The following is a 26,178-nucleotide window of genomic DNA, read 5'->3' on the forward strand; positions in this document are numbered from 1 at the left end:
TTCTGGGGTTCTCCTTGAATATGCTAGTACTAAAGGTAGCGGCGACTAATTGTTTAAAAATGGTAGTGATCTGGAATTAAAAAAAAATATTTTAGAAGTATTCTTATAAAAATAATAAATTTATTTCAAAGGGATAAAAAAAGGAGCAATTTTTTCAATAAAACAAAGTGGACAATAATTATACAAATATAAATATAAATATATACTTTGTTTTATTCAAAAATATTGCTCCTTTTTTTATCCCTTTGAAATAAATTTATAATTTTTATAAGAATACTTCTAAAATATTTTTTTTAATTCCAGATCACTACCATTTTTAAACAATTAGTCGCCGCTACCTTTATCCACTGTTTACATTTTCTCATGTGCAGCTTACCCCTGCTCTTTTTTTAAAGACTGGCAGACACCCTTTATTAAGGGAATATTGTTTATTTATTAAAATTTGGGAAAACACAAGTGGCGCCTCTCATCCAATCTTCACAAACTGTCTTTGAGAGGCTGCCTGGTGTACCATATCCCAAACATAGAAATGTTCAGAATAAATGAACGTACCAATAAAAGGAATGACTGGTGCCAAAAAATTTTCAATGAATCAAAAAATACCATTGAACCTGAGATCCCATGCGATCTTGATGAAAAATTTTGGGAACTGGAAAGACTCCTAGCAAAAGAAATGAAAGCATGGTGGGAAATCAAAGGTTTGGAGCAATACATCTCGGTAGATAGAATACCGAGAGGTCTTAGATTAACCAAACAACCAACCTTTGGCAACATGGACACTGAATTCATTAAAAAATGGGACACCATTCTACATGACAGCTCAATCAATTTAATGAAATTAATAGTAAGTGAAAAAAGGAAATCCCTAGTACAACTAGAGGAGGAAATAAAAACCAAGGAAGCCACACTAAACAACTTCAAGGACAAAGAGGATTACAAAATAAATGAAAAAGTACTAAATAAAAAAATTGAGAGGATGGAGGAGGAAGTGATCAAAAGTAAAGAGAAAAAATTTATGAGAGACAAACAAGACTACGACCAAGGCAAAATAAAGAACTGGAGTCGATTCTTAAATGCACCACATCAACACCGGGACTACCATAAACAAACTAATCATACACCAAGATTCAGAAATCAAAGATTCAACAATAGAAACAATGAGTCTCCACGGACCCCGTACATAAGGACATCCAATAGGTACACACCGTTACAAAGATTAAAGTCAACAGGAGAACAAGAAGATTTTTTATCTTCAGACACGGCCACACGAATAAGAGAAGTAGTACGTATGAATGTAAAGGAGGACATCAGAATAGCATCACCTCTAAAAAGAAGGTTCAACGAAGAAGAGGGGGCAGGAGGGAGAGAAAACAAGAAAAGATCACTCCTATATATGTTCCACCTAAGGGTATATTCAATCTCTCCAAACATGAATTGACCAAGGCAGAAACCACACTACTGAACAAAGGATTGTCCTTTGCCCCCACTGGAGGCATGAATAGGTTTGAAACCTATATTGATCTGAACAAATTCATACGGAAACTTACTCTTAAAAGACACTTCGCTAAGAAAGAATACGCAACCATCCAGAACTACGAAAACCGGTCAAACTCAGGCCTGAAACCAAGATCCAGCTATTATCCGATCGAATCCAAAGGTAACAACATCAGCACCTTCTACGACTTAGTGAGAAGAGACCTATGTGAGAAGGACATGGAACCAACTACACACAAGAATCTATCGAACGCAGAAAGAGAGGCCCTGAAGAATCTCAAGGAAAACACAGATATCGTTTTAAAACAAGCTGATAAAGGGGGGGGGGATTAGTTATCATGGACAGAGAAGCATATATATGTGAAGCGAACAGACTTCTAGGGGACACAACATCATATGGAGCATTGAGCCAAGACCCCAAAGATACTTACATCGAAGAACTGAGATTACTCCTCCTACAAGGACTCCGCCAGAATATCATAACGAAAGAGGAATATCAGTATCTTATTAGATCTAATCCCATCACCCCCATCTTTTATTTCCTACCTAAGATTCACAAAAGCCTAGTGAATCCACCTGGACGCCCAATAGTGGCAGGGATTGATTCCCTGACCTCCAACCTGTCCGAATACGTAGACATATTTTTAAGCAAATACGTGAAAGAACTCCCGGCATATCTAAAAGACACAACCACTGTCCTGAACATTTTAAAAGATTTCACCTGGAAAAACACCTTTCATTGGGCCACGATTGATGTACAGTCCTTATATACATTTATCAGCCATCAATTGGGCATTAAGGCATGTAGCGAATTTCTGGAAGAGGATGATACCCTGACACATCAACACAAAAAATGTATCTGTGATACTATTGAATATATCTTAAGCCACAATTATTTTAAATTTTTAGATCAATTTTACCTCCAGAAATGTGGGACAGCCATGGGCACCATTTTTGCACCAAGCTTCGCCAACCTTTTTATGGGGAGCTGGGAAAGGCGTTTTATATACACAGATCATGCTTTTGAAGAAAACATCAGATTTTATAAGAGATACATAGATGACATTTTAATAGTATGGGAAGGCACTGAAGAACGTTTTAATGATTTTTTTTAATATATATAGAGAACAATCAAATGAATCTCCGCTTCACCTCAAATTTCAACAACATCCAAATCGAATTCCTGGACCTTATACTGATGGGAGAAGGGAACCAAGTAGTAACAAAAAACTTCATCAAGACGGTCGATACCAATAGCTACTTACACTACAAGAGTAGCCACCTACGCAAATGGAAAAACAACATCCCGTATTCCCAATTCCACCGCATCAAGAGGAACTGCAAAAAGGATGACGATTGTACAAACCAAATAGAGATGTACAAGGAAAGGTTTAAGGAGAAGGAATACCCGATGGAAATCCTCCAAGAAGCGGTTGAAAAGGTGAACAATGTCAGTAGGGACAACCTTCTGGAGTATAAGGAAAAAGATGTGAAAAAAGATTCAGTAGCCTTCATAACCACATACAGCCAGCATGAAGTAAAAATAAATGCCTAAGAAAACACTGGAATGTACTACTTATGGATACAACACTAAAATAAATCCTACCTCCAAACCCAGAAATAATCTTCAAAAAATCTAAAAATCTTAAGGATATTCTGGCACCCAGCCTTCTACTACCAATCAAAACCCAACACAACTCTATGGTCAAATGCACAGGATCCTACAAATGTGGGAAGTGCAATATCTGCAAATATGTTCATCCCAACAGAAAGACCTTCACCAACTCCAATGACAACAAAGAATTCAGGATCAGATTTCATGAACTGCAATACGTCTTCAGTTATATATTTACTTGAATGCCCATGCCACTTAAAATATGTTGGAAAAACGAAGAGGATATTAAAACTACGTGTACAGGAACACAGCCGGAACATCAAAAATAAAATAGACAGTCACGCCATATATAGACACTTCACTACACATCACAATACAAATCCAGAGGGACTTACGTTCAAGGCTATTGAGTGGGTCAAACTGGGACCTAGAGGTGGTGACCTGGCCAACAAATTATCGCAGAGAGAAATGTATTGGATTTTCGAACTCAACACCATGCATCCCCTGGGCTTCAATGAAAGTTATGAAATTGCTCCATTTTTATAAATACCTTTCTTTTTATTACCACAATATCACTATATTCACTCATGTATCCCTCCACCAGCAATAAAAGGTTATTTCCATAGTATTCTTGTTTTGTCTGAATTTTATCTACAGTCATACCACACTCTGAGACGCCCAATCCCGTCCGATCTTGGAAGCTAAGCAGTGTTGGGCCAGGTCAGTACCAAGATGGGAGACCTCTTGGGAAAACCTGGTGCTGTAGGAACAGCAATTGACATACTGTAACAAGAAACTTAGGTCGGAAACCTTCCTAAAAGAATATTATCGGAGCAATATAATCACAATATAGGCACATAAGCACTTTATAAATTCACTATGGACTGCGTTACTTATATGAACATAATATATATTTATATATTTATATATTTATTATTTAAGTATTTACTATTTAATAACTATTTATAATGATCACGAAGTACACTCACTAATATTTATTATAAAATTGTCAATCTATTATCTTAGGAATATTATTACTAAATAGCGATTGCACAATTATAAATATCATCACCACTTTTGGCATATCTCTCGTTATCTGGATTATCTATTTATGCAATATATATTATATATATAAAACACATCACTTAATAGTAATGGTTGCATTATCACCGAATTTTGTGTCGCAAACTCTGATCTGATCAAATTCTTACATGTGTTTTGATTTTTCTATGGTGAATAATCGGCATAAGGAACTCTGAAAAGATGGCCGCGGCTCCTTACTATTGGAGCAAGACCACGGAGCCTTCTAGAAAATGGCCGCCGTGAATCGTAAAAGACAGACATGAACGGATACCCTGTTAACATGCACAGACCCCTCATGATGTCCAGGGGACTCCGATCACGCAGGCGCATCCCCAAACGGAAGAGGGGCACACTGACTGTATCGCGGCTACAGGCGGGCCGCGCATGCGCAATAGAAACTCCGGGACACCGGATGTGTGGCGGAAGTGCCGCAATTATACGATAAATAACGTTTTCTTCACATATGCTTATATTTTTTAGATATTTATTGTGGCGCCCTACCTAGCGCGCTTATGGTGTATAATATTAACTATGTCCCGCAATGCTACATAAGCTAGCTATCTATTTAGAAGTTAATGACCCATTTAATGACAGGATGTAATGTCATAGTGCCTAGGCTAGTACATAGGTATAAATACCAGCTTGGTCTCAGTTGCTCCCCACCCCTTGATGAAGTCTGACAGGACGAAACGCGTTGGGTGATCCTAGCCTCCAACTACATCCTTAAGTTAAGCGATTTTATCTCATTATATTTATATTTATATTTGTATAATTATTGTCCACTTTGTTTTATTGAAAAAATTGCTCCTTTTTTTATCCCTTTGAAATAAATTTATTATTTTTATAAGAATACTTCTAAAATATTTTTTTTAATTCCAGATCACTACCATTTTTAAACAATTAGTCGCCGCTACCTTTATCCACTGTTTACATTTTCTCATGTGCAGCTTACCACTGCTCTTTTTTTAAAGACTGGCAGACACCCTTTATTAAGGGAATATTGTTTATTTATTAAAATTTGGGAAAACACAAGTGGCGCCTCTCATCCAATCTTCACATATATATATATATATATATATATATATATATATATATATACATACATAGAGGCCAGGGGCGGATTGGCCCACCGGGAAACCGGGCCATTTCCCGGTGGGCCGGCCCAAAACTCCTGAAAAACGGGCCGGCCGCACCCCCCCTGGACTGGCAGGGCCGCGGCACTTTGCCCACATCCAAAATGGCCATGGGAGGGCTGCTCCATGCGCAACAGCACACAGCGCCTCCCATGGACCGTCATGTGCGGCGGCGGCAGCGGGCTCCCTGCTCCTGCTCCCCATCTGGAGGCTGCAGAACGGAGCAGGTGAGCCCCCCGCCCCACATTACAAAGACCGCCCCCCCCACATTACATCAGTGGCCACCCCCCTGGCAGCCGCCGCCGCCAGCACCACCCCCCCCCCCCGCCCCCGGCTGCTACAAAATGTGTCTTTCCCGTGCTGAATTGTAGTCCCAATCCACCCAGGATATAGGCTAAGGGCCTGATTCAGCTAGGCTCACTAAGCAGCATATATCCGCTGCCTAGCGATCTCATAATTGTTGTCCGATGCCTATCCAAACACTTCCACGCCCCACGACACCGGGTATGAGAACACATCCCCTCGCTAAAGGGGAGAGAAATTATTCGATAGTTGCCGAACATCAAATTTTCTCCCCTATTGAAATAAAGGTCTGTCTAAACTGATTTTTATTTCCGACAGAATCTGCCGAAGATGAGGCGAGTGTGACGGCGGGCAGCGGTGACTTGTCCGCTAGGCTGTGAGTATACTCAGCCTAGCAAATAGGTATGAATCAGGCCCTATGTTTGTTAAATCATTCGATATTGCAGCAAAATCACAGCCCGATAGACCTACGCGGTAGTTTGCCGAACCCGTGGTGTGTTTGGATGTGTAAAGCTTTTCTGGTCGTATTGCTGTAATCATAATGGGAATAAAAGCACCACAGCAATATGGCCGATATATAAGTATAGCTGTTAGGGCCTTTCGCGCTGCATTCAGCGGTTATGTTCTTTGGATTGCAACAGCTGACTCACCGGACCAAGGAGTTAGAAACAGCACAGAATCGCCAACATACAGAGGTACTGCAGAGGCCACGGACACCTAGACTCTATTGTGGGCCGATAAACCTCAATTCAGTCTCTGATTTCATAGAAGTCATATAGATGTTTTGGCTTAACCATAAAAATGTCATTAACTTGTATGACCTAATTCATGGTCATGAGCCGTATCCGGCCTACACAGGTTGGTGGCTGAACTGCATTCTTTTTGCCACTGGGGAGATTCTGTCATCTCAATAATCATTGAGTCAGTAGCTCACCCAAGTTCTGGCCAGATCCTCCTCTATACCCGTTTCTGATTCCTTAGTCATGAGTCCCGGTGGCATGAAGTCAAGTTTATATAACGACTCAAGCAAGTCTACCGCCTAGGATACTATAGGCTGAGCACACATTTGGCTAAGACTACATAGGAATAAGACCCTGATTTATGTCTTGTATTGGGATACCCTGGCTACCCTCCATGACTTCTTTAACCCAGGTTAATCATCCCTCAATGCCAGAGGGATGTCTGCTGGATGTGGACACATTGATGCGGTTCCGTCTTATCTACAGTACCTCTAAATAGCGTTATTAGAATATCCAACTACTATTGTGTCACACTTACGGGTGATGCTGGCGATAGTTACTGCTCCTGCCTTCTGGCTCCATCGATGCTGCAGGTTATCCTTGTTAGTATAAGTGTGTGCCTAAGACCATTAAAGTCCGTGACTTTTAGGCTATTGATATCTATTTTCAGATGCCATGACCAATTTGGTGGGATTTTGCTTTATTTTCCAATTGAAGTGCCTGACATTGTGCTTAGTTGCGGTCTAATGTATAACAAAGCCTTACAATAATCTCCCCCACCAGATTAGGAAATGGATAATGGACAGTAAGGGAGCAGGTGTGTTTTTTAAATCCACTATATCTGAGCACAGAAAGTGTAAGTCAGGTCCGGAAATCTTGTGGGAGTTTGCTGTGTTCTCCAGTTAAAGCAGGGGTGGGGAACCTTTTTTGTGCCAAGGGCCATATGTAATGGGGAGAAATCCTTTGGGGGCCATATAACAAAATCCCAGTCTCCTGCTGCTACTGCATCTCGCGAGAACTACAGCCCTCTCACAATAACTCCCTCTTACTTGATCCCGGCCAAGCTGCCGGGCACGTCGGCCGGCCACTCAGCTGTTTAACCCCCTCACCAGCCACTCACCCTATTCTATGTTCCAAGGATTCCTCCAAACAGGGAGGCTCGCGGCTAATGCTGGGAGCCTGCCGCATTTAGCTGTGGGTCTTGCAGTCTCTGCAGCCACATACGCCGATGGAGCAAGGGGAAAATCGGCGTATGTGGCTGCAGAGACTGCAAGACCCACAGCTAAATGCGGCAGGCTCCCAACATTAGGGGGGTCAGTTGAATACTGACCGGGTGAGCGGTTACAGCAGCACTGCTCGTTGTCACCGCTCGCCCCCAGCATTGAATACCCTTTGAGTGCCAATTGAAATTGTCAAAATGTGTGAGATAATTGTCAAGCAAACATTTTTTAATCATCATAATGACCTGTAATGTTTACTTTTTTGCACAAAATTCTTTGAAAATTCTTTGAATTTATGTAACAAATGCAAGCGACGCTGGCAATTTAGCAGATATTTTGAACATTTCTCACAAGAATCACATACAGATGTGCAACTCTCTTGTCGTCATCTTGTTGTGAACACACTTGCACACACACATACATTGTGGCACATGGGTGTGAATAGTCACACCCTGATAATCTCACAATACATTTCAAATGTGCCTGTGTACATTGCGCCCACAAACAGTAATGGATGAGATGACGGGGACCATGCTGTATCTGAAACACAAATATGTGGGCCAAATAGCCTCTAAGTACAGCTGAAGTCTGAGTTTTTTTTTTTAAAGGGGCAGTCATGTACAAGACATAGTTTTGCCTTGTAAATAATTACCCCTTTAAGAAAACCTTAGAGTTCTGCTGACATCCTGTCCAACTCGGAGGCAATTGCATTTGGCTGATGAGGTTAAATTTGGCAAACAAAATATTTCAAAATTTTCAAATCATGTTATTGTCCTTTTATCATAGGAATAATCTTTAAGGTGGAGACTCCTTCTGACCTACCCAATGGGGTTTTTAATTGTTTTTTACAATACCATGATCAACCACTAGGGGTCGATGGTGTCTAGTTAGATGTCTATACTTGGTCGTCCGTATTTTCCGTTGATGCTCTCTTCGATCTAGTATCACTCCTATCGATCTAGCATCAACTCCTATATTCCTTTCGACAGGACCACCACACCAATTGGAAACAGGGAGTTCCTAAGAGCCAATTTTTTAGGATACCCAGAAACTGTACCGATGTGGGTGTCTATAAAGAACAGGCGGACACAATGAAGGAACAACTCGTATCAAAAGGATATGATTCCACATTGGTAGAGAGGGCTTTAGAAGAAGGGGTGATGTTGGATCGGGTGGAAGCTATCAAGAAAACCAGATCCAAGAAGAAGGAGAAATACAGAGGAGTCCCCTTCATAACTAAATATAATTCCCAACATAAACAAATCGAAAAGATACTCAGCAAGCATTGGAAAATTCTTAGTAGTGACCCTCTCCTAAAAAATTACATAGGCCCCACCCCCAAATTCATCTATAAAAAAAGCTGACAACATCAAAAATATGGTGGTGAGGAGTGTTATTAATACCCCCAAAAAACCAAAGGGTTCCACAGATGTGGGAATTGTAGCATATGTAGGATCTGCAAATCCAAAGAGACTAAACTGACCACATATAAATCAAACCAAACAGACAAGGTTTTTGAAGTGAGAGACTTTATTACATGCGACACTAAATACTGCATATATTTATTGACCTGTTCCTGTGAAAAACAGTATGTGGGTAAAACCACCAGAGCCCTTAAAATCCGCTTAGCAGAACATGTTAGAAATATCAGAAAGGGATTAGAGAACCACAATCAGTCACTTCACTTCAAAAATGTACATGGGTGTGACCACAGCCACATAACATCCTTCTGTGGCATTAGAGTGGTTCATGCTAATTGGAGGAAAAATGACAGGCATTTGAGATTGTCCCAAACAGAGATGAAACTAATCTATGAGCTGAGGACACTCAGAACATAGATTTCGAGCTGAAATGTTTTTTGTGAAATCTATGTGATGACTAAATTTTTATCACCTGCTATTCTTGAAAGCCCCCACTAGATGTCACTGTTTGCTCAAATATTATCACTATTGAATGTAATGGTCCTGTGATAGAAGACATTTCTAATCTATTCTTTTCTATTTATGTTCGTATGTCCATGCGGCTCAAACTATGGGACAATACATTGAAATATATATAATGATGAAGGACATTCTCTGTGATGATCCATACGTCTATATCAGAGGCGTAACTATAGCACCGCAGCCCCCGCAGCCGCGGGGGCGCGCTGTGCATGTGTGGGCGCCGGGGGGCTGTGGTGCTATAGTTAGCCCCCTCCCGTCCGCCCATCTGCCGCCCGCCAATCCGCCGCCTGCAGCCTTACCTGACTTCACTGGTCCCGTCCCGGCTCCCTTGCTGGCTTCATTCTTCTGCTAGTGAGACGGACCACAATAAAATGTCTGCCCCATATAGCAGACAGTTCTCTGAAACTGTCTGCTGTATGGGGGCGGACATTTTGTGTTGGTCCGTCTCACTAGCAGAAGAATGAAGCCAGCAAGGGAGCCGGGACGGGACCAGCAAGACAGGTAAGGCTGCGGGCGGGGGGTGTGGCGGGGGGCGCCCCCCATTAACGGCGGGGGGGGCACCCAATTCATAGTTACGCCACTGGTCTATATGGACCTATTGTGTGGGCCAGAGGAGCGTGATCATGTATGCCGGCTTGCGGCTCAAAGACTGGAAGTACGTCATGCCGGAAATTATGTGGACACACGTGGAACGCAGGATTCGTTCCAAAGGACCGGAAGCCGGAGCCGGAAATGATGCTAAGCCTCCCAGACATGGTGTTTTGCGGCGGTTATCAGGGAATACACGAAACGGAGTGCACACTAACGGTAGAGGAAGTTTTTAGGATGTTTTAGATTACTGTATGTGCAATGTGTATTTGTACTTATATGTTGTTTCTAATTGTGTATGTGCATTTGGAATTTTTAGAATGGAAATCACCAGAGATTTTATAGTATGTGTATAAGGATTTTTATCATTGATGCCACGTTTTAGTAAAGACCGGGACATGTTAGGTATAAATACCCCACCGGGTGTACTTTGAATTCCTATTCCACACCCTGAGGAAGAACTGTGTTAGTTCGAAACGCGTTGGTGTTAAGGAACATTTTAACTCTGGACTGAACCCCTATCCACCAGTGTGTTGTCATCTGTGCACGACCTGGACTACACTTCTCTCATTCCGGGTGGGAGAGGAGCGTCCTGTCCGGTGGGAGGATGGAGGTCCTGCTTTTATGGAATAAAAATCTTCTTTGTTTGGAATAATTATATGGTCCTGTCCTTTGGAGGACGAAATAAAAAGAAACCTTTGGATGAAAATAGGGCACTGTCCCCTGGTGAGTTCTCGTATTTTTATTATATGTGTTGACAGCCTATAAAGAAACCGTTACGGGAACATCTCCTAGCTTGACTAGGTGAGTCATTCTAGGACCCAGAATTCGTGGAACTTTGTTCACAAATCTGTATTAATAAGGAAACTGTGTTGTTTTTATTTTACCCTACACGTTTGGAGGGTTTTTACTCTCCCTCCACTCACATTAAGGGAATCAAGAAAATCTGGAGATAGCGCTGTGGAGATCCATATCTTTGTGTCTTTTGATCTAGCATCACTGTCTAAGTAAATGCAGACAATCAAGTATAGCCGTCAAACTTGATGCCGTTTTCCCCTAGTGGTTGACGATGGTATCATCTACTTGTACCCGGTCAATCCGCGAATCCATAATCTTTTTAATTAGCATGGATCATTACAGGCTGTATTTTGGCAAAGGCACTATGGTGGTAAGTCCTGAACAAATTTATATAATTTGACCGTTTTAAGGATGAGTTTGGAACACATGGCCCCCTGGGTTGGTGTGGTCTGGCTGCTTTGGGGCATCACATTGTAATCTACCAATGAAACACTCCTGGCACATAGCTAATGCTTCTTTTTTTGTGAAACACCAACACTTTAACTTTTCACTAGTGTGATGCCTTGTGGCAGTTGACCTATGATGAATTAAGAGGTCAAGTGCACTAGACTTGAAACTGTGTTAGGGACCCAACCCATGAAGTGACCTGGTCATTGCATATTTTTGCTCTATGTTAGATTGCAGAGTTAATTAGAATGATTCTCATTAGCAGTGCTTAGTACTATACTGCATGCATCTGCATTTTCTTTTTCTGTGTGGAAGCAACATGTCCAACATACGTATCAGAATCACTTTGTTCTTGTTCCTCCTTCAGCTTCTCTAGCTGCTCTTCCAGTAGTTTTAAGGGAGTACAGTAGTTTAATAAAAGGAATCATGACTCAGGTTGGCAGTGTCTGAACTGATTTATTTGATTATAATTTCAAATGTTTTCAGTAGCTGCCATAAAACCAGGATGTACAGTATTTTCCTTTGTGCTGGAGTCTGATAATATGAACTGTTGGTAAATCTTGAGAAGAGGGTTGGCCACCCCTGGGTTAGACTGTAATTCACTTTGTATGTTTCTCATTTCATTGAAGGTATGAATATTTATGAAATCTTTGAAACTCCATAATTTTGAACAAACCAAATGCCTATCAGATGAGAAAATGTATAATTGTATGCAATCTGCCAAATGGCTACCAGATAGCCCACTTAGAGCCAATCTGTGGCCTGTCACCATCCTAGCAGCCTCTGATTGTGTAGCGGCCATAGTTTTATGAGGAGTTTGGTGTTTTTTATTATTTTTTAACCAGGGGACAAGAGTACTGATCAGCACCATGGACGTCTGTTGGAGAAGGCGACTGACTCGCACCAGGGACAAGGTAAGTATGTACAGTGTGTTGGTGTACTGTGTTTTTTTTTTTAACATGGGGACTATAGGTACCAGAAAGCACTTAATACCCTACATGCTGGTAAATGTGGTTCTCCAAATACGGGTATATAGGGAGGCTTGGGAGGCACATTTAATTCTCCATGTGAAAGACAATATTACTTTAAATATATCTTTATCTGTATCCACCGCTCAGGTGTTTGGAGGGCTAGCCCTGGCCTACAGCACAGGCCTGGTATATTCTGGAGGTGGTACACATTTATTGGGGGTTTCCAATTTCCAAGAAATCCCTGGCCTGGGCTGACTAGTTGGGGTGTTTGTGTGTGTGTGTGTGTGTGTGGGGGGGGGGGTTATTGCTTTGGCCAGCTAACCCCCTGAGCATGTCCCACGGTTGTGGCATTAGTTCTTTCATCTAAAAAATGGGGAATCCCTACTTATCATTCTCTCCATATTTTTACAACCAGCTCCACGCTCAATGAGTTGGGTGGATATCAGGATTTCCCGGACAATGATTGGCTGATGGGTGGGCCTAAGTCACAGTCACGGGGCAGAGCCCCAGAAGTAAACACTTCACCGGATTGTCAGTACAGCAGTGCAGGGATCCCGGAGAAGCATTGAAGACGTCTAGTGAGTATGCGTTCTATCCACAGGTACCTACATTGATACTACTGGACAAGGGGACTGATGTTTTGTGGCAACATAGGTAAGTATCTGTGTGTATGGGCTCTGTGTGTAATAAAATGTTACTGTAAGTCTGTGTGTTTGTATTTATTTAGTTATTTGTAGTACTGTGGGACTACAAGTCCCAATGGGCTCTTTATTGCCCCACTTGCTGGGACTTGTGGTTCTTCAAGTCCCTGCATGCGGTGCAGGTTGCTGGGACTCATAGTTCCACAGCAATACATAATAGGTTTTTCTATTTCTACACCAATTAGCAGCCCGGTGCCCACCGCCCAGGGGCATCGGGGACCGCCCCGGGCTTCAGCATGGGCAGGTAAATTCTTGAGGGGGGGACCCCTTCTTTGAGCAATGATGATGGAGGTGGTCCCATTAACCCCCGAAGACCCTTGGCATCCAAACTTACCAAGCGCCCCCAAGCCACCATGGGGTCTGCGGAGCTATTGTTATACCACTGCATTTACAATACTGTCTGTTACAATACTTCTGCTTTATTACATCATATGATTACACTGCCCAATAAAAAAACATATTGTTGAATTTCCATGTATATTTGAACACATTTAGGGTGTTTGGGGATCACCAAACTGAAAAATGAAAGTAGTTTTTCTTTTTCAAATTGTAGCATAGCAAAAACTTAACACCTCTACAACAGGGCCGGCTCTACCATTGGTCAGATTTAGGCAGCTGCCTAGGGCGTTGGGATTAGTGATGCACCACCGAGTCTGAAGAAGATCCTTGTTGTACTTAGTGCAGGTGGCTGAGGAACTTCTAAGACAGCCCCTCACACTTTCACTTGAAGGGCTGGAAAGTTGGTATTGGTGGCAATGTAGGGTTGGGGAGCCATTAGGCAGAAGTTTTGCCAAGGGTGCTGAGAAGCCTTACACCGGCCGTGCCTACTTCTGGATTTACTCTATGACATAAGCATACATTTGGGTGTTTTACTCCATCAAGTAATTGCAGCAAAGCTTTCTTGATTTCCATATTCCTCAAGCTGTATATAATGGGGTTGAGCAATGGCGTGCCCACAGTGTTGAGTAGGGAAAGGAACTTTTTTACATTATATGATTGTCCATGGGTAGATGACAAGTAAATGGCCATCAATGACCCATAGTGAATGCAGATGACAGCGAGGTGAGAGCTACAGGTGTAGAAGGCCTTCTGCCTTCCGGAGGTGGAGCTGATCTTGAAGATGGTGAGGCCAATGTACAAGTACGTGATGATGATGAACATACAGGTGGGGACAACCAAAACACCAGAGATGATAATGACTTGTATTTTTAATAGGGAGGCATCAGTGCATGATAGACCTAAATATGGGTCAAAGTCACAGAAGTAATGGTCAATAACATTATCCCTGCAGAACTCCAACAGAGACATTTGTATAATAATGAAAAGCGTCATTATGGAGCTGGATAACCACGTCAGAGTAACCAGTCTACTTTGAAGTGTCCCATCCATAATTGAGGAGTAGTGCAAGGGTTTGCAGATAGCCAGGTACCGGTCGTAGGACATCACAGCAAGGAGAATGCTTACGATACACAAGGACTCTCCATAGACCTGAAACTGGGCAAGGCACCCAACCAAAGAAATATGGCTTCCACCCATCCATATGATGTATAACATATTGGGGACAATGTCAGTCATCGATATTATATCAGATAATGACAGGTGGCAGAGGAAAAAGTACATCGGTGAGTGAAGGTGGGTGGTTCTGTACACCAATGCGATGACTATAACATTTACAAATATGGTTAAGATATAGATAACAAGGAATAGTCCAAAGATGACAAAGCGGAATTTCTGAAGCTCCTGGAGGCCAAGGAGATACACCTCCCTGCCTGATGTCCAGTTCTCGTACATTCTTTCATGCAAAATGAATGCTGGGTCACCAGCAGATTATCAATACATGGGTCACCAGCAACTTATCAATAGCATATCAGCAGCATACGAATACATAGATGTATTATACAGTCATCTGCAGAAGAATCATGTGCATCACAGGCTTATACCAAATATCTATCACTCATCATTTATTATATCTTTGTGGAACCCCCCATGGTCAATTGTCCTCTCCTATGGTCTATTCTGCATCTTTAGCTAACCCTAAATTGTACAGCATGACTTAACGATGACATTGAGGCCTTCAAACATTTAGATCAAACCTTCAGCCACTCAGAAAGTCATGGGGTCATCTGGGAATCTCTGAAATGTCCTCAAACATTTGGCATTCATCTTTCCAAAACTTCAGAACACAACCTGCAAAAGAAAATAGCATCACATAAAGGTTCTCCTTGTACAGATGTGTAAGGAGTATAGGAAACCAGTACTGGATTCATGAATAAATCATATCTGCTCTAAATTTATAGACGATACAGTATTGGCGGGTGCAGCACATTTTATTAGGGTATGCATTGCTGGAGGGGAGTGTAATTACCCTTTACGCCAGGTAGAGCCCCCATAACATGGTTTGCAGAGCAGAGTCCACCGTTACATGTTACACCTGGCAGAGCCCCTATTACATGTTATGCCAGGCAGAGCCAATGTTACATGTCACATCAGGCAGTGCCCCGTTACGTTTTACGCCAGGCATAGCCTCCATTACATGTTATGCCAGGCAGAGCCAATTTTATGTTACGCCAGGCAGTGCCCCGTTACATGTTACGCCAGGCATATCCCCCATTACATGTTATGCCAGGCAGAGACCCCATTACATGATATGTCAGGATTCAGGAAGAGCCCCCTTAGACATGTAGACACCAGGTGGAGCCACCAATAGAAGTTTCACCAGAATGAGCCCTACCATACACGTTACACAAGGCAAACCCCTATTACACAGACTATGCCAGGCAGAGCCCCATTATGCACTTTACGCCAGGCAGAGCCCCTGTTATATACACATTGCACCAGGCAAAGCCCCATTATACATGTTACCCCAGGCAGAGCCCCCTTATATACACGTTACACCAGGCAGAGCTCCATTAAACATGTTACCCCAGGCAGAGCCCTTGTTACACACATTACACAAACTGAGTCCCATTATACACAAGTTTCACCAGGCAGAGCCCCCTTATATACACTTACACAAATGGAGTCCCATTATACACAAGTTTTGCCAGGCAGAGCCCACTTTACATACATTACCCCAGTCAACCAGGCGGAGTCTCCATTATACACACAATATGCCAGGTAGAGAAGGAGAGTAGGGGAAGTGAACGAGAAGGACACAAGTAGGGGTGGGTTTTACCTGTCACCAGCAGCTGCAGGGGATTCTAATGGGGGAAGGCACTCCGTCTGATATTTCCTCCATACAGTTGCAGCCTCAGTGGAAAGAGGGAGGGGAAAGAGGTGGTGCCGGTCTTGAGTGGGTTGAAGGGGGGGGGCAGCAGAGCTGTGGGGGTGCCTGACAATATGGTTTGCCTCTGCACACGAGGCACCTTGTTCTCACGCCTATGATTGACAAGCATTAATAAAAGGAATGGTCCACAGAATGATGGGACGTGAGGCAGCTTTGGTGGAAACTATTTTTACAGCAGGATGAATGGTTTTAAAATGGATTTGAGGTATTAAAGTCACCCCTTGCACATCATGAATGAAAGTTCATTTCATCCAATCACAAAACATAAAACTAGAAATCTGAAGAATAATTAGAATTTCAGGCATTCAGCCAATGAAGGTCAAGTGATACATTTCAAATACAAATGATTGGAGAACAACCTGGCAACAATGAGTTCTAAAGGACTTAGAGGAAGAGAAAAAGAGGAAGTATAGGAAGAAGAGGAAGAAGAAGAGGAAGAAGTGTTTAAAATTCATATTTATTGATAAACTTTAGAAAACAGATCAAAATATGAATAAGAAAAAAAGGGGGTGAGGGGAAACGAGGGAGGAGGGGGTGATAAGCCAAATGGGGTCAAGGTAACTCATGTGTTGGAACCATACACAAATCATATGTGGTCACTGATTTTTGTATATAAAGCAAACAACACAGATGCATAATACAATACCGTGTGTGTTACAGACAATCAGCAATTCTTGCGCATGTACAATTTATTACACATGTGAAAAATAATGAATTGTGGAGAAAATGTGGCACAGTGTGTGGGGATATGATACATACAGCATACCTCCCCACATTCAGCTTGAGGGAGGAGGGACGGTGCGTGCCTGAAAATTTGGGTGTGTGGCCACCTATTGCTGTGAGGCCACACTCCCATTTTCTCCACTGTGGGTGCATTTATTCCTGCAGCCATCAGGCTGTGTGCATTGACACATTGTCTATTCACTGGGGACAGGGGGAGGGACTCCTAATTGCCCCTCCCCACCGCGGGACACTGCAGGCCCCGGGAGGGACATGAGAACGTCTAAAAAAAACAGTATGTTCCCGTGAAAAATGGGACAGTTGGGAGGTAAGTATACAGTAGCTTACTAGACACAATAGGTGTAACCATACAATGTGATGTAACAATGCTGGAGAGTTTTCTATGCTGATAAACACTTGGCGCTTGCTGTGTTTAATACAAAGGTATGATAAACAAATAAGGGCCGTCAGTCTGATTGGTTCCATCCCCTGTGCAGGGGAGCGATGTTGTGCAGCATCTTTGTGCTAGTGGGTGTTGGGTGGCGACCATGGGTAGCGTCCATAGGGGAAGCCAAGCATTTCATAGTAACATAGTAATTTAGGTTGAAAAAAGACATTAGTCCACCGAGTTCAACCTCTCTAATTGTCTATCAGACTAGCAAATAACTATAATATTCCCTTTGTGTCCATAAATGCATCCAGTTTTTTTTTTAACTCCTTTACTGTGTTTGCTGTTACCACATTTCCTGGCAAAGCGTTCCAGAACGTAACCGCTCTCAAGGTGAAGAATCCTCTCCTTAATCATACTTGCCTACCCTCCTGGAATGGCCTGGAGAGTCCGGCAAATCGGGTCCCCCTCCCGGCCCCCCGGTAAGGTGGGTAAGTTTCCCGCATTGTAGTAACAGCCCCTGCTCCCCCTTTCCCCACGGTAAAAATTTCCAAATTTCACGGGTCCGTGGGGAGGGGTCGGGGCTAAAATGATGCGAATGATGGCATTTCACATCATTTTAGCCCCTCCCCCCATCCACTTTATACCAAGGACAATGCCAAGCTCTGACCTGGTGTACTGTACAGCTATGTTTCTGCAGCTGTACTGTCAATCTGTACAGTACATAAGAGCACATGTGTGGTGTGAATCAAGATTGGTTGCTATGTACAACATCTCATCTTCCATAGAACTTCCACCTAGTAAATTTACACCTTAGTATCATACAAATTGTCTACAGGTCTACAATCAAATATTACATTTAAAAACAATTGTATCACCATTGGTGCCCAAACATCCTTTTTAATGTTTACAGGTTTTTCTTACTAACTTATTTATTAATTAGCAGTTTCTTATATAGCGCACACATATGACCCGTGAATTAATGCGGCTGGCAGACATGGGGGCGGGGCTTGGTGACGGTAGCCTTGCCCCGCCCCCAAAATGAAGCTTTGTCCAGCCCCCCCCCCCCCCCTTTTCACTCCACTCCGGGCTTCTCCCGATTTCAATTTTGGCTATTTTTCTATTTGATTTAGCTTATATAATCCAGGGCCATTACTAGGGGAGGGGCTGGGGGGGTCATGCGCACTGGGCGCTGCATTGGGAGCCAGGCAGTGGAGGTCCGGGGACGGGCAGTGGGGGTCCAAGGATGGGCAGCGGGGGTCCGAGGATGGGCAGCGGGGTCCGGGGAGCTGGAAGCAAGCTACGCTATTCACCCGGCGGGAAGCAGATTTTGAAAAGACTTGCAGGACGCTGATTGGCTGAATTCTCTTAGCCAATCAGCTGCCGTTTTCACACTTTTTCCGAAATTGCCAAGTTAATGTGAAGCAAAATGCGACAAAAAATGCGCATTTTGCTGCAAATTCACACATTCTGAAGTTGCGATTTTTAGTAACACTGGAACTCGCATCCAGATGTTTTACCATTATAAAGTATACAAATTGCGGTACTTGTGGAGTATCATGGCTCCCATCGTATGGCATCGTATGCCATATGTAGTGGCATACGATGGCATACGATGCGATATGATTTTTACAGATTTTTGAGCATTTTTGCTCAAAAATCGTATCCGATCGCATCGGATGCCATACGATGGCACCCAATTTTGCACTGAAATGCATCAAAATGCATTGAAATGTGTATTAAAGTTGTGAAATGCCCCCAAATGCCATTTTTCATAGTGCACCACCCCCACTATCAATGTCAACCCGAAGCGTGGCGAGCGCAGCGAGCCCCGTGAGGGGACGCGGATACCTGTGAAGCCCGCGAGGGGACGCATATAGCTGTGAAGGTATCCGCATCCGCTCGCCACGCTTCGGGCTCGGTTGCTCGCTGCGCTCGCCACACTATTCTATTCTCAGCTCCACGCCGACGTGGATAGTGGGGGTATGAAAAGGTCGTAGTACACGTACCGCCGCCCCTCGCGGGCTCGCCACGCTTCGGGTTGACGTTGATAGTGGGGGTGGTGCACTATGAAAAATGGCATTTGGGGGCATTTCACAAGTTTAATACACATTTCAATGCATTTTGATGCATTTCAGTGCAAAATCGGGTGCCATCGCATCACATCGCATGCGATTTGATCGTATGCGATGCGATGCAATGCGATTTTTTAGCATATGATCAGCATACGATGAAGGACGTGGGAGCCGTGATACTCCACAAGTACCCAAATCGCATATTTAATGGGATGCGAAATCGAGGAAATTTTACTAAAAATCACCACACAAACAAACCAGTTTGTGATGGGCGATCTTGACAGAGCAGTGTGATCTGTCCCAAAAAAGGGAAAAATTTATAAAAACAGAAAAAATGGGGTGAGGTCCCCCCTCCTGAGCATAACCAGCCCCGGGCTCAAATAGCCGGTCCTGGTTTCATAATATCATGTGACAAACCAAGTGAATTTTATAAAACCAGCACCAGGCTCAGGGGCCGGTCCTGGTTCCCAAAATATGGGGGACAAAATGAGTAAAGGTCCTGCAGATCCCAGCACTGGCCCAACCAGCCAGCAGGGTAATGCCACAGCCAGGGGGAGACTTTTTATACAAGTCCCCCCGGCCAAAGCATCACCCCCTGACCTGCCCATGCTGAAGCCCGGGGCGGTGGGCATCGGGCTGATAACTGGTGTAAAATTAGAAAAACTATTGTGTATTGCTGTGGAACTATGAGTCCCAGCAAGCCTGCACCACGTGCAGGGACTTGGAGAACCATAAGTCCCAGCATGCGGGGCAATAAAGGGCCTGCTGGGACTTGTAGTCCCACAGTAGTACAAATAGTTAAATAAATACAAACAAACACACTTACAGTACAACTTTATTACACACAGAGCCCATTCATTCAATACATATCTATGTTGCCACGAAGCATCGGTCCTCTTCTCCAGTACTATCCATTTGGGGTACCTGTGGATAGAAAACATACTCACTGGCGTTCTTCAGTGTTTCTCCGGGACCCCTGCACTGCTGCAGCCACGCTCTGGTCTTCTGTTTACTTCTGGGGCTCCGTTCCCCTTATCGGGATTTCCCAGACCATGATTGGCTGGTGGGTGGTGCTGGTTCCAAAAATACCGGGGACAAGACAATTGGGGGTCCCCCATATTTTGGAACCAGCACCGGGCTCCAACAGCCATCAGTGTCATGCCAAAGCCAGGGGACACTTTTAATGTAAGATCCCCCGACCGTACCATGTGCACCATGGCTGGTCAGCCCTGGACAGGGTAGCTGGGGGAGGGGGGACCCACTTAATAAAGGGCCATGGATAGGTGAAGCCTGGGCGGGGGACGCCGGGCTGGTGTGTGCAAAAATATATTTAAACACATTGCTTAACACAAGTGAACTACAGGACCCAGCATGCGGGACATTAATATGCCTGCTGGGTCTCACAGTTCGACTGTATAAAGAATGTGGAAATAACAATACAGACACCAAAGAAGTATCATTTTACTAGCACACATAAGACACCATGAAATCACACACATGCATACCAGCTCCAGCACTGTCCTCACTCAGGACTGACAGACGCACAGGTAGGGGTACCTGTGACGTGAAATGTTACTTCCACACTCATTACTATACAGGTGAACTATGAGACCCATCAGCCATATTAATGTCCCAAATGCTGGGTCTTGTAGTTCACCTGTATTAAGCAATGTGTTTAAATATATTCTTGCACACATCAGCCCGGCCTCCGCCGACCTGGGACGCTGGGAACAGCCCCGGCAGCGGCTTAACTATGGTGCGGCAACCACTGCAGCGGCTTGGGGGAGCCGGCACTGGCTGGGTGCACTGAAAGTACCTAACCCGATCTCTTTTGAACTTCAGGGAGGCAGTTGCGCTGTGCAGACTTCAAGCCTGGAAAGAGACCTCCATCCTCCACTCCATCCATCTTCCTCCAGCAACAGGAACGATAAGTATCCTGCACCATACACCTGTGTACCCTGCCTGTATTACATGCTATCAGTATTAACTAGTAGTAGTAGTAGTACGTTTATTTATAAGGCGCCACAAAGTGTCCGCAGCGCCGTACATAGCAAACAAAAAAAAATAAAAAATTACAAGGTAACATACAGGGTGTGTAGAAAGATACAGTATAAATAGGGGTATAGCTGGTAGAACTAAAATCAGCATCAGTTCAGAAGTAGGTGTCAAAATAGTCAAGGAGACCGAAGATGAAGTAGAGGAAGGGAAGAACAGGACAGGAGCACAGGTGAGGTAATGAGGTAGGGTGAGTACGTGAGGAAGGAGGGCCCTGCTCATAAGAGTTAACATACTAAAAATAGGTGGGTGGACAAACGAAATACAATAGGATAAGTAGGAACGGAGGGGAACGGAGGCAGGATAGGAGGATCAAAAGAGGTTAGGAGGAGGGATAGGCTAGTCGAAAAAAGTGGGTTTTGAGGGAGCGCTTGAAGGAGGTAAGGGAATCAGATAGCCTGATGGGTGGCGGGAGGTTGTTCCAGTGCAGGGGGGCAGCGCGAGAGAAATCTTGGACACGGGAGTGGGAGGAGGTGATTAGGTGAGAGGTCAGTCGGCGGTCAGCGATGGAGCGAAGAGGACAGGAGGGAGTGTGGATAGAGATCAGTGAAGAGAGGTAGGGAGCTGTGGAGGAGGAGAGAGCCTTGTAGGTGGTGGTGAGGAGTTTAAAGAGAACTCGGAAAGGAATGGGGAGCCAGTGAAGAGATAAACAGAGGGGGGAGGCGGAGGTAGAGCGGCGGGAGAGGAAGATGAGCCTAGCAGCAGCGTTAAGAATGGATTGGAGAGGTGCGAGGCGGGTGAGAGGTAGCCCAGAGAGAAGGATGTTGCAGTAGTCAAGGCGGGAGATGACAAGAGAGTGAATGAGAATTTTGGTCGCGTCAGTGGAAAGGAATGGTCTGATGCGTGAGATGTTGCGTAGGTGAAAGCGGCAAGACTGTGAGAGAGCACGAATGTGGGGGGTGAAAGAGAGGGAGGAGTCAATGATGACACCGAGGTAGCGCGTTTGGTCGGTGGACGTGATCTCGGTTTCACCAATGCTGATGGAGATAGTGGGAGAAGAGGGGATGTTCGGGGGATGGAAGATTAGAAGTTCAGTTTTAGCCATGTTTAGTTTCAGGAAGCGTTGGGTCATCCAGGCTGAGATGGCCGTGAGGCATTCGGAGACCTTGGACAGAAGTGATGGGGATAAGTCGGGGGAGGAGAGATAGATTAGGGTATCATCAGCATAAAGGTGGTAATGAAAACCATAGGAGCTGATGAGGGTGCCCAGAGAGGTGGTGTAGAGGGAGACGAGGAGAGGGCCAAGGACTGACCCTTGGGGAACACCGACTGGCTGGGGGGTAGTAGGAGAGGAGGAGCTCGGAGTGGAGACGGAGAAGGAGCGATCGGAGAGGTACAAGAGCGAGAGAAGACGAGATCGAGGGAGTGTCCTTGGATGTGGGTGGGAGAGGTAGTCCACTGAGATAGGCCAAGAGAGGAGCAGAGAGAGAGGAGTTTGGAGGTGCCAGGATCAGCGGGGTTATCCAAGGGGATGTTAAAGTCACCAAGAATGACAGATGGCAGGTCAGAGGAGAGGAAGTGTGGAAGCCAGGCGGCGAAGTTGTCAAGAAATTGGGAGATAGGGCCAGGGCGGCGGTAGATTGCAGCGACACGGAGGTGGTAGGGGTAGTATAGACGGATAGAGTGAGACTCAAAGGAGGAGAAAAGGAGAGAGGGTTCAGGGTGAATGACACTGTGGGTGCATGAGGCTGAGAGGAGAAAACCCACACCGCCACCTTGGCGACCGTCAGGCCTGGGAGTGTGAGAGAAAGAGAGGCCACCTTGAGAGAGAGCAGCTGGAGAGACAGAATCAGAGGTGGAGAGCCAGGTCTGCTACACCTGCCTGTGATATCCATGCATCTCTTATTCTGCATACTTGCAAAGTTAACCCTTTCATTTAATATTTCCCTGTAAAGGGGGGGGGGGGGGGCACAAACTTTTTTCGCAGGGGGGAGCAAAATTTATAGTTATGCCACTGAGCACTGGCTGAAGCCTTGGACGGGTGAAGCCTGGGGGGGGGGGGGGGTGGTGGTGGTGTCACTCTTTCATTAGTCCCCTCTCCCCCTGGTACCCCATCTGGGGACCTTGTATAAAAGTGTCCCCCGGCTGTGGCATGACACCGCGGGCTGTTGGAGCCCGGTGCTGGTTGCTAAATACGGGGACCCCAGTTTTTTTGTCCCCTGTATTTTTTGGATCCAGAACGGTCCAAGAACCTGGTACTGGTTTCCTAACCCCTACACATTTTGTCCCCTGTATTTTTGAAACCTGGACTGGTTCAATGAGCCCGGGGCTTGGGGGAGGGGGGGGGGGTCCTCATGCCATTTTGTTTTAGATAAATACAGCACACTTCCATGTCTAACAAATCGAACATGTGTATTAATTCGCACATTTTTATAATTTGCCCTAAATCGCAGGGCATCACATTTTTCACAGCTGAATTCTCATTACATTTGCGATTTTTTACTAAAATTAGCAATTTCAAATAATGCTATTTTGTGCGATTTCAGATTCATGCTAAAAATCTCGGTTTGGGATGGTTTGGTCAACAGTATGTTGGTCGACAAACATCAGGTCGACATGGTTCTAGGTCGAAATGGGACACAGTTGACATGGGTCTAGGTCGACAGGTCAATAGGTCGACACAAGCATTATGTCGACAGTGTCTAAGTCGACAGTCAAAAGTTCGACATGGGGTTTTTCACTGTTTTTTTTTTACCCGAATGTCAACACAGTCGACATGGACACAGTTTCCAGCTCACCGCATCCCCTCGCATCGCTCGCTGCACTCGGCACACTATTTTATTCTGCCACCACGCCCTAGTGGATGGTAGAGCATGAAATACCGCCTGTCGGCACATGTCGGCTCAACAAACAGTGGAAAAAAAACCATGTCGACCTGTTGACTGTTGACCTAGACACTGTCGACCTAATGCTTGTGTCGACCTAATGATCTGTTGACCTAAACCCATGTTGACCTAAACCCATGTTGACCTTGACCCATGTCGACCTATCCAAATGTCGACCTAACGGTGTCGACCCAATGCTTGTCGACTAACATACTGCAGACCCAATGACCGTGTCCCAAAAATCTCATCCTGTTACTTGTCACCCATTGTATTGTAGTGAGGAACACTTTCTGTAAGAAACGAGGCAGTTGGTGATTACAAACATTCGCTATTGTGACATAGAACTATTCAGCTGAGGAACGTGTACTTACATTTCTGTGCCTGTCCCCAGTCCCTACATGCTCTGATTCCGGCAGATCACAGCGCGTCCATGTGTTCGTCAGACAGAGCATGGGATGGCATGGGAGGCTTCTGCAGTGTGATATACTGTAGGTGTGCTACGTTATATACCTGTGCTGTGAGGTGAGGGAATACAGCAGAGAGCTGCCAGGACACGTCACATCATTAGTACGGAATAGTCAGGGGGTCTGTAGGGAATTAAGTTACAGTTCTTTAGATCGTGTAGTTGTTGTAAACTTTCCTAAATAAAAAAAAAACTTTTGTTAAACTAAACCATTAACACCTTACAGTACAGTATGTCTGGAAAAAAATGGAATATAGATAAAAAGGCGCAATAGTAACATTACGTTCAATCAGGGCTGGCGCTACCCACTCAGCAGCTCCTGCAAAGCAGGAGGTGCCATGCTGAAAAGGCGCTGTCTCCCTCCCTGCTCTGCTAAAGCTGCCTCAGCTCTCACTGTCACTGCCTCCTGCACGCCGACCCAACGCTTCCTGAAACTAAACAAGGCTAAAACTGAACTTCTAATCTTCCATCCCCCGAACATCCCCTCTTCTCCCACTATCTCCATCAGCATTGGTGAAACCGAGATCACCTCCACCGACCAAACGCGCTGCCTCGGTGTCATCATTGACTCCTTCCTCTCTTTCACCCCCCACATTTGTGCTCTCTCACAGTCTTGCCGCTTTCACCTATGCAACATCTCGCGCATCAGACCATTCCTCTCCACTGACGCGACCAAAATTCTCATTCACTCTCTTGTCATCTCTCGCCTTGACTACTGCAACATCCTTCTTTCTGGGCTACCTCTCACCCGCCTCGCACCTCTCCAATCCATTCTTAACGCTGCTGCTAGGCTCATCTTCCTCTCCCGTCGCTCTACCTCCGCCTACCCCCTCTGTCTATCTCTTCACTGGCTCCCCATTCCTTTCCGAGTTCTCTTTAAACTCCTCACCACCACCTACAAGGCTCTCTCCTCCTCCACCGCTCCTAACCTCTCTTCACTGATCTCTATCCACACTCCCTCCCGTCCTCTTCGCTCCATCGCTGACCGCCGACTGACCTCTCACCTAATCACCTCCTCCCACTCCCATGTCCAAGACTTCTCCCGCGCTGCCCCCCTGCACTGGAACAACCTCCCGCCACCCATCAGGCTTTCTGATTCCCTTACCTCCTTCAAGCGCTCCCTCAAAATGCCTTTTTTCGACTAGCCTATCCCTCCTCCTAACCTCTTTTGATCCTCCTATCCTGCCTCCGTTCCCATCCGTTCCTACTTATCCTATTGTTTTTCGTTCGTCCACCCACCTATTTTTAGTATGGGTACTTGTGGAGTATCACGGCTCCCACGACTTTGATCGTATGCTGATCGTATGATAAAAAATCACATCGCATCGCA

At 44.7% G+C, this 26,178-nt stretch overlaps 1 protein-coding gene and 1 pseudogene across 2 annotated transcripts; one reads left to right on the top strand and one right to left on the bottom strand.

Moving 5' to 3' along the window:
- The first annotated feature begins 3,758 nt into the window (after positions 1 to 3,758).
- Positions 3,759 to 3,878, top strand: LOC146077090 (5S ribosomal RNA; annotated as a pseudogene).
- Positions 3,879 to 12,311: 8,433 nt separating this feature from the next.
- LOC146072867 (olfactory receptor 1M1-like) lies at positions 12,312 to 25,418 on the bottom strand. 2 transcript variants are annotated; one of them, XM_083180051.1, is made up of 2 exons: positions 24,896 to 25,418; positions 12,312 to 15,223 (listed from the first exon to the last, which is right to left on the bottom strand). In XM_083180051.1, exon 2 carries the CDS (start codon positions 14,825 to 14,827, stop codon positions 13,811 to 13,813), a length of 1,017 nt encoding a protein of 338 aa, XP_083036177.1. In that variant the 5' UTR covers positions 14,828 to 15,223; positions 24,896 to 25,418; the 3' UTR covers positions 12,312 to 13,810. The 2 variants fall into 2 exon arrangements, with proteins under 2 accessions (XP_083036177.1, XP_083036176.1); XM_083180050.1 differs by having other exon boundaries at positions 24,757 to 25,418.
- Between the last annotated feature and the right edge of the window lie 760 nt (positions 25,419 to 26,178).

The sequence above is a fragment of the Crinia signifera genome, chromosome 4 (genome assembly GCF_055691185.1).
Source record: "Crinia signifera chromosome 4, ASM5569118v1, whole genome shotgun sequence".
Taxonomy (NCBI): Eukaryota; Metazoa; Chordata; class Amphibia; order Anura; family Myobatrachidae; genus Crinia; species Crinia signifera.